Source organism: Phaethon lepturus, unplaced genomic scaffold (assembly GCF_000687285.1).
Source record: "Phaethon lepturus isolate BGI_N335 unplaced genomic scaffold, ASM68728v1 scaffold12193, whole genome shotgun sequence".
Lineage (NCBI taxonomy): Eukaryota > Metazoa > Chordata > Aves > Phaethontiformes > Phaethontidae > Phaethon > Phaethon lepturus.
The window spans coordinates 53,335-66,545 of record NW_010531278.1 but is presented as its reverse complement, the minus strand read 5'-3'; the positions used below and the strand labels follow the sequence as shown (position 1 = coordinate 66,545).

The following is a 13,211-nucleotide window of genomic DNA, read 5'->3' as shown; positions in this document are numbered from 1 at the left end:
TTTCAGACCTTTGATAATATGCAATTTACTTTTGTGTGATTCTGCAGTAAAATGCATTTTTTCATTTACAGTTCTGCCTTAAAACTCTGTGTATTGAATTAATGTATAATTCACTCTTGCAAAGTAAAATGAACAGCATACTGCTCTTCTAAATCTGTATCTACACATTCTCTCCTTCCCATACTTATTTTGCTGACAGCTATACTTAAAAAAATATCTGTAGCTTATGGAGGCATGAGTTTATACTGGATGGAATTGCTTACTTTTCAAAAATTCAGGCATATTTAAAAACAATGCTACTTTTCAAAAGTTTCAAATATCCATAGTTAACACAGCTCCCCGTCCAGGCTCCACTGCTGTCACATGAATATGTGTTACCATATGAGGCTTAGAGAGTGAGTGCTGTGATACAGCTCTTTAATTCAGTTAATGCATATAACTTGATTGGTACCCTTCTGAAGTGTATCTTTAAGAAGATAAATAGCAAATACAACTTTTAGTAGTAAACAGCTGAAAGGTTTTTGTTTTCTGTAAACAAAATGGTATCAGGTCTGTTTCTACTTTCCCAGCCATCCAATTTAAAAAAAAAAAAACAAAACAAAACTCTTGTCACATTGGTTTGGCATTGTCTGTTAAACCTGTTCTCTATTGCACTTTCTACACTTCCACTTTCACTACACTTGCTGACTAGTTGAGAAACTACTTCACAAACGGTCACATTCCATACAGTAACAAATTGCTTTGCTGGATTCATTTTCCTTGTAGGGTTTTGTTTTTTTTGTTTTGTTTTTTTTTTAACTGAAAAAAAATGCACAGTCATTTCTACTCTCTTTTAGCATTTGTAGTGCAGAAAACACTACGCCTTACTCTGCAAGGAAGAAACAGTGCTGTCTCTTGTCAAACTGGCATGACCTCAGATGTCGTTTCTTCAGCTGCCAACTGAGAGTTTGTACCTGTCTGTGCTACTGGCACCACCACTGCGTCCTTGACGTCCGAGGTCTGAGTGCATGAAGAGTTCTTCTCCTCCAGTTTTTTGGTGGTATCTGGGCAGTTCTGAACAAAGATCACTCTGTTGTAGGCTTTCAGCCTGCGCCACAGCTGAACATAAACCTTACACTGCACGTACATGAAGACCAGGCCCCCTGTGAATCCAATGGCCACCACAACGAGTTTTGTCCAAAATGGCCATTCGAGGACACCTTTGAAATAAAACATTTGGATTTCTTACCATTGTTATACAATGCATATCAAGTACTGGGTATGAGTAAAATATTTTGAAAAGAAGCCACTTGCTAAGAATTGCCAGGTACGTACAGGCTTTTGGGGCAGTTGTGGGTCAAGCAGGAACAGCAGCTGTTTCTTATCCCATATGCCAGCCAAGAAACTACATCTGTCCCCCCCCGCTTCCCCCCAATAAGAAATAAGCATTTCAAATAAGAAATTCATGGCCACTGTCATGAAAGCAGCATAATAATTGATACAGTCAAAACCAAACCAAAACATTTTACTGTTCTTCAATAATGTCCCTGCATTCAGGAGCTTGCTTAAGCAAAAAAACAAGTACCAAAAGCGAGATAACTGGATACCTAGAAATATGGTGTACATCTTCAACAATGTCTGGTTTTTTTCATTATGCTCGAAGCATGACACTTTAAGGTACTTGGAATGCCCAACATTTACAATATTTCCTGGTCCTAGCTTCATCCTGAAGCCAGGGTACAGTAAAAAAAGCTAGTGGAAAGGGCTTTATCTCCTGCATCACCTGCCTTCGATGGCCTCTTTTTCCTGTTACTCTCTCTGTGCAACAGCCCTGAACACACCTGTATCAAAAAGTAGAATTTATATTCCTGTATAATAAAGGAAACAACTTTACAGTTTTTGGTGTATCTGATCTTACTTTTTTCATTGTATTGATCAAGCATGTTGATATTTACAGAAAATATACAGAATCACAAAATAGTTTGGGTTGGAAGGGACTTTTTTAAAGATCATCTAGTCCACCCGCCCTGCAGCGAGCTCCTAACACCAAAAAATTAGAGATAAGAGCAATTGAACATGGTTATGATATGAATAATGTTGAAATTATTTGCTTTGGCCTAAATGTGGTCTTAAGATTTTAACTGAATGTTGTCTTAAGAACAGCCTTCTCGTTAATTCATACCACTGCATTTGCTTTTTTTCAACCGTTCAGTAGCCTAACATAAAGGAACAGCTACCAGCCTTCCCATTGCACTTTGCCTCATCACATTTAAAAATTAAATGCTACACACAAGATTCAGACCTCTGTATCTGTGCTTAAGCTGTCAGTCTGAACAATCTGAATAGGTTTGTTGGTCATATATGGAAGGTCTTTGAGTAACGTATTGCTCACTGAGTGTAGTATTCAAGGTGCCGTGCAGATGCTGTATTCACGCGCTAGTGATGTATTACAACAGCTTGATGACATTTCTGAGCTTTACCCAAGTTTTACACAGGGAGGAAATTTTTGCCACGGGCAGGAAAGTAATCTGCATTCCTTTGGGAATTAGCAGAAAAGTTTCAGTGAGGAACCAGTCTTGACTCCTAGACCTGATAACCTGGACTCCTCAAAAGCAAGTCTTTACTTTTAGCCAGCTGTGTGAGTCTCACAAATCTAAGTATCCCCTTTACTGTTAAACATGTAGGAACTGGGCTTTTAATTAAGTAAACAAGTAGAGACCAAAAGAATATTAATTATTGCAAAAGCACACAAAATGTTTGCAGTAGCTGTAGTTTTCGCTCTTATGGTAACTGCTTTGTAGTACTTAGACATGGTAACAATGTATTAGCTGATGGTGTGTGCCAATTATTTTTTTTAATCTGCAGCAAAATGAAAGCATATAAAAAACATGTAAATCACTTTGTGTCTCCCTCACCACTATTACTCTGGTTAGTTGAACTTGCCAGGGACAAATCCTTTTATATTTGTTAAATTTGTTCACAAAATACTTGTCAGGCCTTTCTTCAGTCCCTCATTCCTGGGACAAAAAGAAATAACAAAGAATAGTTTGCTAAGGTGTCATATCCAGGGATGTGTTCCTTTTTTCCCCCTTTAATAACTGCTCTTAGAAATCACCATCTCCTTCTTGCTCTTAATTATGAAAACAGTATGCTTTGCATCTGACTAAGCTCCATCAGTGGGTAATGACATTTAGAACCAGCAAGTCACAGCTGGAGTGCTGAGCTCGGAAGAAAGCGGCTGAACAAACAGCTCACCTTCCCCCCAGAGTTTCTTCCACCTCTTAGCAGTAAAGATGCTGCTACTTCTTCCACAGTAATAACAAACCATTATTATTCAGGGCTTTTCGTTTTTCTCCTCCTCAAAATATGTGTATAAATTTTTTTCCTCCAGTGTTCAACTCTTTTTTTCCCAGCATTTCCCATTTAAACAGAGAGAAAAGCAAACTACACATATGTCTTCCCCCCCCAACACATGCGTGTGATTCTGTAGAAGAACTTTTTTTTTCCCCCAACAAGCAAATTTTGGGGCAAAAGTTCACTTCACAAACACTTATTTTTGCATGTTGTAAGTAGCTCCAAGGCATCTCTTTGTCCATTTTTTAGTGTGGCGACTCATCCACTACATTTGGCAAACTGATTTCTATACAAATCGTAAATACTTTTTGAGCCTACCAGGATTAATTGTGATTCTTATGCACTCTGCATAACAACAGAAATTCATGTTAGCTGTTTTGTTGTGTAAATCCAGCTAATCCACAGACATACCCTTCCCTTTTTTAATGAGTAGGGTGGTGTAGTTGTACTTATAAATAGAAGTTTGAAGCCATTCCTAGTCCTGTCCTCAGGGCCATTTTTCTGAGATGAAAAACAGGGTTACCCACTTAGAAAGAATGCAAAACAAGACTTTATGTTATGTTATATTCGTCTGTGACTTACTGAGGCTTCTTACGTATTTTCCCCTCATAGGCAAGAAAGACAAGCATCAGGATTATCGTCAAATATTTATCTAACTAGCAAGGCACAAAGCTTTGCCTGATTTGTTCTCCCTGATAACTTCAGAGTATAGCTCAAAGCTAGAGACCTTTGTCCCTCTACTGTCTAATGCTTAAAGTCAATTCGGATAAAATCTCAAAAGCTTCTTATCCTCTTCATCATCATGATCATATTTAAAGCTAAATTTAAGACTTAATAGACTTAGATTTGAAATGGGAAACATTAGTTCAGTTTGCTATATAGCTTCCACATACGGTACGTCTAGTCCGAAAAGAAACCTACTTACGTTAAACACACATTTTGTTACGCATGTCCAGCTGGGGTTTCATTATCTCCACAGATGGAGACTCCATGACCTCTCCGTTCTAGCGATTGACCATCCTCACAGTAAACACAACTGGAATAAGGACTTTCACAGCGAAATTCTGTTCGAAGGCATGCAGGAATGGCTTTCCGTGCTACTTGAGTCCCACATGAAGGACGAACACAACTGGAACATGGTCTTTTGGAAGTTCACATTAAGAAGCTTGTTGATGAAAGGGCTCTATTGTGTTTTACTTGAAGAGGTTCAAGTGGGTAATATAAATAAATTGCTGTTTTATGACCTGAACTTGCACTGAGCTGTTTCAATTTGACTTATCTTTTTGTCTGAGCTTTAGAAATATCTAGATAATAGGAGATTAACCTAAGAAGAACCGGGAGGCTGGTTAAGCTGTTGTAATGATTACACTAAGTAGAGGTCTCTCTGCAGGGGCATAGCATAAGCTTTTAACACTAATGCATTCATTAGATGTAAAGCATTTGATGTAGCCATGTATCAGTGAGCTGTTACTTAAGAACAGAATGTGACTGGTTACATAGCTGCATCTCACATCCATCCATTGCATTATCAACAAGATTGAAGAAGATAAAAAAAATACTTACCATTATCATTGCCTTGTTTAATTTCCTCAGCAGTTCTATCGATTAAAACATACAATGACCAAACAACACAGGTAATTGCAATTACGTGGAATGTGACTGAACAGACTATTTTCCTCCTCTCGCTTGTTGTCATCTGTAGTTTCTCCCACTGTAATTAAAAAGTAATAAAAAAAAAATCAGACTTGTAAAATTTTACATTAAACTGATGGGTCTTTCTGGCTTTATCAAAAAAGCAAGCAGTAATCAAAATAACGAATCCTTTTATTTTGATAATACACATTACAGTAGTATGTGCATTGTCACTTTAAAATTCATAATTGCTCTCATTTTCAGAGATTCAGAGGAATGAAGAGTTCTAGTCTGTTTCTGTCTGCTTGCAAATGACACCTAATTTCATTGCGGAACAGCCATAACACATTAATAGACAGGTAAAAAGCTGAACATTTATTTTAACTTTACCTAATGCACACTTCTGGTGATGAGAAAAGAAAAAAACCCAGACATTAGCTTATAATACTTAAACTATTCTCATCTATTCTCAGTTGCTTAAAATTAGAGGAACACAGTTGTGGAACAGACTTCCCTTAAAATAAAAGCAGCAGAAATGCAACTGCATTGAGGATTAAATTCAATAAACTTGAAAAGATGATTACATGGAAATGATAGTACATGATAGCAGTCAAATAGCCTCAGTAACGCTAGAAGGATCTTTCAGGCATATGCTTGTGAATTACGGCACTAAATCCATCATATGTTTGTGAATTATGGCACTAAGTCCTAGCTTGTGTTAAGGCTATTTTAAGATGAAATAGGCCATTCTCTGCATTGGAACAACGCAACTCCTGAGGTGGGGTTTTTTTTTTTTAATCTTGCCTGTGAAGGTATAATTTTTTTTCAGCACTTATTTAAAATAAAACCCTTCTCTACTAAAATGCTTGTAGATGAAAGAATATGACATTTAAAAGCAAAATGCCCCAATTCCGATGAATAATCTCAGAGTCGGTCGCTAGCGTCTGAGGAATGAAGCGAGGACAAACCACAGCACGAGAGTGCCACCTCTCCGCAGTCCTGCTCCTGCAAGACTGAACTGCGGTTCAAAATCCAAGCCATAGCACTGACCACCCGGACAGAAAAGCTGTTCCTCTGCATACATGGACCTTTGGTCTACACAGGCTGCGGCTCCTAATAGTCTCATGGTGCTAAGGCTGGATCAAAACACCTGACCAACTTCGAAGGTATGCGTTTGACTTTGTTTTTCTGGGGTTTTTTTTTTGGGTTTTTTTGGGTTTTTTTTGTTTTTTTTTTTTGGTTTTTTTTTTTGTTTGTTTTTTTGTTTTTTGTTTTTTGTTTGTTGTTGTTGTGGGTTTTTTTTGTTTTGGGGAAATACCAAACTGCCAAAAATTGCTTATGGCTAGTGTTGGAGATGGTGTCCAACTAGATGCTTAGACTTTAACCTGAACCAATATGGCCATTCTTCTATTCTGAACACTATTTGCTGCCTGGTCACGTTTCGAAGGAGCGCAACTGTGGTGAAAGCTGAGGAATGTCAATGCAATGTCACCCAGGGCTAGCTTCTTCCTGCCATTTGTTTTAGGGCAGCACATACTGGTGGTCCAAACAAATTTCATTTTTTAATGGCAATTAAAGCTTGCACATTTCAGAGCTGTTGCCTCAAAATCCCTCTGGAGCATTTTCTAGCCCTTGCCAGAATTTTGCAAACACAGGCTTAAATAACTCTTCAGAATAACTGAAAAATTTCCTGAGCAATATAAAAAGAGACAGAGTTAGCAGTTTATTTAGCAAATGATACATCATTTGTGTTTCTGAGACATGTACTTAGGAGGGAAAAGTAAGCTTGCTGGAAGGTGTATGGCAGTCATGGGAGGCGTTAAAATAAAGTAATAAAACAAAAAACTAGAAACTTATGTTCATTGTACTTCACGTAGGTAGTATGCAGCGTTCAGACCAGATAGACTGGGGCATTATCATTACAGTCTTATGTCATTACAGTCACCAGGTTACACAGCATTTGACCTGGAGACTTTCATCCTTTTTGCAGCGGAAATTCGGTTCAAGCCTTGCGACAGGCTTGCTTTCCAAAGAGGAAGTTGTCTGTGCCCAGGCGGAAAAAGATTTTACCTTAACCCTTCGCTTCGCTTTGGAAGCTTGTGGGAGATCGATGTTGAACATAAAGATGAAGGAATTGTTTTCCTAAACAGAAGTTTTCTGTCATCTCACCTCTGCTGATAGACTTCTTGGTCTACTGGAGGGAAAATTTGTGCTGAACTTTCAGTGTCGTGTGTACCTGTAGTCTCATTATAGCCATTTTATTCTCCATCACATACACAAAAGCCTTAGAGTGTTGGTCGGAACGCCCCCTCAAATAAAGCTTTTCCGCATGGAACGTTAAAGTCAAAGGAGGAGGATGCTGGTCTCATTACTCTAAACGTAAACATTTTGTAGGTAGGAAGACGACGACAAACACAAGCGAGCGCCAGGCAGGATAGGTAAGTAAAGGAACGGCCTCACAGACGTTTGCAGAGATTTGCGAGAGGCGCGTACCAGGAGAGGGAGCCAGCAGCCATGGGCTAACACGGGCCTTCAGTGCTAGCACCCCGTGATCAAATCCAGCCAGAAAGCATGCCGAGGCCTGCCGGACTCTGCTTCCTCTCTCTGGGCCCTTTCTTCTCCCACAAGAAGAAGTGTCTACTCCATCCACGCGTGCGGTACCACACCAGAAATAAGCTGGCTGGCAGGAGACTGGGAGAGGCCACCAGGGCACGGGTGGTTATGGAACCGGAAGACCGCGCAGAGCACCTCGTACTCCCGGCTGGGATACAAGAAAGGAAGAAGACTAAGGAGAGGCTCCCGCCCGCACGGACGGACGCGGGGGGATCGGAGCGCTTGGGAGCGTTTTACAGCTCTTAATGTCCCCCAACGCGGTGCTTCTGTTTTGCCGAGCCCGAACTGCAGGCCCAGGTCTCTACTCCAGCCCTGGCGGGCTGAGCCGAGAGAGGGACATTCAATTAAACTTTGTGCTCTGCTCCTGGTGATCCCTGTGGTAGCTGAGGCAATTTTCTTGTCCTACTCGGGTATTTCAGTTTGGCGGAACAGAGGGTACTATGTGACTACTGTCGCTCTCTACTAGACAAGTGATGTTAGTAGGTAAGCCAGCAATTTAAGTTGCCCTGGAGCAGAACAGTGCTACCGCTATTTTAGGATTTTTGCAATAGGCTTAAATCTAAAATTTAACTGTTACTGTTAGCACAGACTTGCTTGGGTAAAAGGAGAGTTATGTGAAGAAAAGACTGCTTGCAAGTCCATAGCAAAGGCTATGAGACAACAATGTATTGAGCAGCGAAAGCATCAGCCGCTTCCACTTGTGCTTTGTAGTTCAGGACTCGATACAGCCTGAAGTTGGGTGGGTAAGTTCGGCAGCTGCTACCATGCCACACAGTGCATTTATGCCTGCTTAACCGCTGACAGATTCACCCCGCTGTATTTTTTGAAGCTTCTGCAATTCACATGGCTCTCTTTATTTAGTACATGAGGGCAAGATAAAAATAAATCGTATCACGTTTTATCTTCTTCATCAGTGATCTGGAAAACATACAACCATCAGGTTGATGACACTGTGACATGCCATGGATAGAATATCAGATGCCACCAAGAACAGGAAAATAACACAAAGGTAAGTGCCCAGATGCAATTTTCCTTGGAAACTCCTATGTTAATACTCTTCAGGTGCTCTAGGGACTGGAAGGAGAGAAAGAAATGGAAGACTGTAACAGCCAGAGGAGACATTTATAACTGGGTCGCTAAATTGCTAGACAAACACTGTAGTTTTTGCCCAGCCTCCTCTGAAGCACCCCTTCGCTGTCGTACATCCGATTGTCACCACCCGCAGATTCCTGAATTCTGGCAGCTATACAAGCACAGACTGGAAATCATCACAGATGCAGATGGTTTAATGTCCTGCAAATGCAAGTAATCGTGTGAATATCATCATGCTCCACAGAACAGGTGTGCTAAAACACTTCGGAACATCTAACAACCACAAGACCTTTCACACAAGTCACCAAACAAATCCACAGTACAACAATATGTATCCCCAGAAGAAAGCCTGAAATATCCCCAAACCCTTTTTATTTTCCGAATAAGCTTTCTGAACATTACACTTGTACTGTGCTCTGCAAACCACTGGAGGGTGGTAGGAGACCGTCTCCCTGCTTCAGAGGTTCCTACCAGAAGCCAGAATGAACTAAATATCAAAGAAGCCAGGTTGTAAATGCGGTGAGAAACACTCCTCCCACCCCAACTACTACTTACAGCTGCTACTAAAAGTATGTAATAATCTGTGATAGTGGCAGCTGTAAAACTGCACCCTGTTCTAGGTTTCTGCCTCGTGTTTTGGTTTTGTTTCTTAAAGACTATCTCGCTCTGAAACTCAAAGGGAACGGTTACCGATTTCATAACCACTCTTCCAATTATAAAATGTAGTCATGAGTCTTATGGGGAAAGAAGAAAAAAAAAAAAAAGAAGAAAAAATTGAATAGCCTGCTCACAGGGAACTTCTTAATCATATGTAGCCAACCACTTCCCTTTCCTGTATCATAGTCTGAGAAAATCCCTGATATTTATTTTGAAGTACCAAAATTCGCCTCCCTGCATGTCACTTCTAATAAAAGCTTGGCTAATCAATATGCAACAAATAAATATGGACATTTTTTAATATCCTCCGAAAATGTTAGTGGAATCTGGGAATGCTGCTTCATAGCCTAGAGATCCCAATACAGACTCTCTTCTTATAGGCAGAATTAAATCTGGCCCAGTGCAGAACCAAAAGCTTCACACTGCTCACACAAAAGCTGTTACCACACCAGGGAACCGCACGGTGCAAACTTTGCTGCTGATATTCCTTTTCCCCACCTTCAGATTGCAGGCTTACTGCCCGCCTGCCCCATGCCCATTTCGTGTCCGCATGTTGCCTCCCGCTAATGGTAATTTTCTGTCACTTTGGCCACAAAATTTTGTCTACACAGATTTCCTGAAGCAACTCCGTATCTACTGCAGGTTTGCAGATTCACACCTCTACCAAAGAAGGTCTCTCTCCTGCAGGGGCTCATCACTGAGGGTGCCAAAAGGAAAGTGAAGTTAATGGGCTGCTTTGCAACCTGCTATGAATGCTTGGACTTTGAACTACTGGGTATTTTCAGGAGCCCTATTTTTAAAAATTGCACGTAAAGAGGCCTAACAGGGGAATCTGGTATGGTCATGACAATGCCAGTAATAAATATTTTTCCTATTCTGACATTTTTCTCCCTGTCCATCATTTAGCAAAAAAATGACAATGCATGTAATGTAAACAGCACCCACAGCCGGAAGGACTTTCTTCTATTCTCACCTAGAGCTAAAGTCATCATGCAACGTTTTCTGAATTCCTCCTACTATCTAAAGAAAGACTTTGAGCCAACCTCTATCTTCAAATAATCATGCCTGCAAAATGAAGGCTAAAATTATTTTCTAGGGGCTGTTGTAGAAACTGCACGCTGCACGCAGTCTAGGAATACAGAAAAAAGCATCTTTCTTACCTCAAACCAGGCCTGAAGGACCTAGCCAGCACTTTTGAAAAAAGCTCTTAAGAAGTAGAGCATTGTATGATAAACTGAGCCGAGCAGTGAAGATATGTTAGTAGTCTGAACATGTAGCTCAGAGTTATTTATTTTCTGTGGTTTAGGGAGGGGTTTTTTGCTCACTTGTTGCAGTACTAATTGGCTCAGGCTCCACAGTAAACCGTTCACTACTACCAACCTACCAGCTGGAGGAAAGCAGCTGCAACGGTAGTTTGCAGGAATGGAATTTGTGCAGCTGGTGGCGGAGGAAGAAATAATAGTAATAAAGGACAACAAGGGCTCCACACATGTTGGGAGAACAAAATAGCTTCGTGCAGGTTTGAAGTGTTAATCAGAGATGAGACTTCAAACCTTGTAATTTAAATAAAAGCAGCTTGGGCCACTCTGTGCCATCTAAACAACAGGTGGTTATAGCCTGTGCCCGGGGGGCTGCATCTTAAAGAAGAACAAGGCATGCCTCACTGCCTCCTGCTGCAAGAAAAGAAGTGCCCCTCATACAGTCCAAGAGAATGTGACAGGTCTGATGGCTGAAAAGAGAAGGGTTTGGGCCCTGAAAACACCTCCCTCATCTTCTTTTCCAGAGCACATTCAGGGAGGAAGAACTGAGCAGATTCACAGACAACATATTTGTCATTGTCTTTTGTCAAAAGATGGATCCCAGAGAAGAAACTTTTGTAAGGATCAAGAATAGAACACCAGAATTAGACCCCTGCTACATTAGCCACTGAACACAAAAATAAAATAAATTTTTTAAATCCCATGCTGTGAGGTGCATCATGCAGCCGTACCTATGCACAACCTTACCCTGATCTAGTTAGCTCATTAGATGAGCTGGTACAAATCCTTCTCTGGCAAACCTGTCTGAAGCTTACTCAAAATCTATTTCTGTCCCTAGGTGACACTAAACAAACCTGTTTGGAATTCAGATTAATGGCTGCAGTGTATTTAAAACACCTATTAAAAGTTTTAAACTTCCTTAAAACAGAAACAGGTGCATTTCTAGAGACAAACACACTTCAATTCACTCTGATGTGTGATATGCATGTCTAGAGTAATAAAAAAAAAACGTAATGAAAAAATCTCACTTTGATAAACACCCTAAGATTATCATCTGCAAAAAAACCTAATAATTCAGTTTTATCAAAATCAAGACAGCACTATATTTCTTAAGTGACAGTTAAAAGAACTGGACTTGAGTGATATAATCAATATGCACTCTTCGCAAACATCTGCAATTTTTAGCTGTGTATGTCATCAATTAGCAGACCCTTAAAAAGTGTAAAATATGGGTATTAAGTAATTTGAGAAGATAATTTCTAAAGTGAAGTAGCTGTTTTTGCAATCTGGAAGTACTATGGAGAATACTTGTCATTTACCAACTAGAAGAACTTCAGTACCTGCATCCTAATCATCCCAACACATAGTAAACAAAAAACCGCTACACTTTGGAAATGCAGGAATAGCCAGACCTCATGTCCCTCTCATCCAGTGCTCTGTCTCGGACAGAGGCCAACACCATATGCTTCAGAGAAACGTGCAAGAAACCCTGTGGCAAGTAATTCTAGCATAATCTCTCCGTATTGGGAGCTTCTTCCTAGCTCCCATCTGCTAGAATTTATTTTATATCAATATATAGAATGCGAAAGTACTCTACAAAGTGTTTACTTTCCAAGCATCCTCTCTGAATGCTGGAACAACATTAACCAAGTCTTTTTTCAATAGAGGTCTACACGATCAGCCTTCAGTACTATCATGAGCTTCTCTTTTACGATGCTGTTTCTTTTTTTGCCTTGTAAGCTATTTAAGAAAAGGATCACTATCTCCTGGCACAGAACGATTCAGCTACCTTATCTAAAGAGATAACCCTGACAGATAAACTGCAGGTGAAACATTAAATCACTGGTCGGGAGCGAACTACCACCATAATGCAAAACTATGAGGAGCCTCTGGTACTAAGAACAAGAGGCACACATCTGGAACTCTAGAAAAGATTTACTTGAGGTGCGTGGGCATATTCCTTTATTTCTCAAAAATCAGGGCCCTTCAGCATCACGTGTCGCAACAGGAATGGAGAGAAGTACAGCAGCAAGAGGAGGAAGGAAGGGTACAAAGCTACCTTCTCATGCCAGGGAGCCTTGTGAGACCAGGAGTACAGTTGACTGGAAATGGAAAGCAGTCATATCTGAAAGTCACTGAACAAACTGTAGCCATTTGGTACTGTTGGATGAACCTCAAGAACATCCTGTGTGTCTTTTTATCTCATTTTCTATCCTTCACTTTTATAGATCAAGCATGCTCTTACCAATTCTCCCCTACCCATCACCCCCTAAATTAATAGTACAAGTGAACCTGAACACTGATTCTTTTTATATGGTCACTGCTTTCTTCCTGAAGTTGTAAGAGCAACTGACCTATATTGTATAGAAAATGTAACTTGACTCCTGAGCTTCCCTTAACCAAATCAGTCTGAACCATTACAAAGATGTGTCTTGGTTTAAATGTCCTTGTATACCAAAACCCTGGTATTTTTAAATACATTGTTGTCTAAACATATTGCCATTGTAGGTCAGTTGCTCTTACAACTTCATGCATATCTTATTTTTATAACTATATATACAGTATATACACATGTCTGAATTGCCACGTAACCAAGATTAAAAAAAGGAGCTGATGTGCTTCATT

The 13,211-nt window shown here is 40.1% G+C and overlaps 1 protein-coding gene across 1 annotated transcript in view; it reads right to left on the bottom strand.

The window, feature by feature from the left end:
- Nucleotides 1-897: 897 nt before the first annotated feature.
- Nucleotides 898-13,211, bottom strand: part of MARCH1 (membrane-associated ring finger (C3HC4) 1, E3 ubiquitin protein ligase) — a 34,183-nt gene continuing 21,869 nt past the window's right edge. The window contains exons 3-4 of the mRNA XM_010284500.1: nucleotides 4,897-5,044; nucleotides 898-1,199 (exon numbers count right to left, since the gene is read on the bottom strand). Of these exons, the coding sequence (XP_010282802.1) occupies nucleotides 898-1,199; nucleotides 4,897-5,044 (450 nt within the window). The remainder of the gene's footprint in view (nucleotides 1,200-4,896; nucleotides 5,045-13,211) is intronic.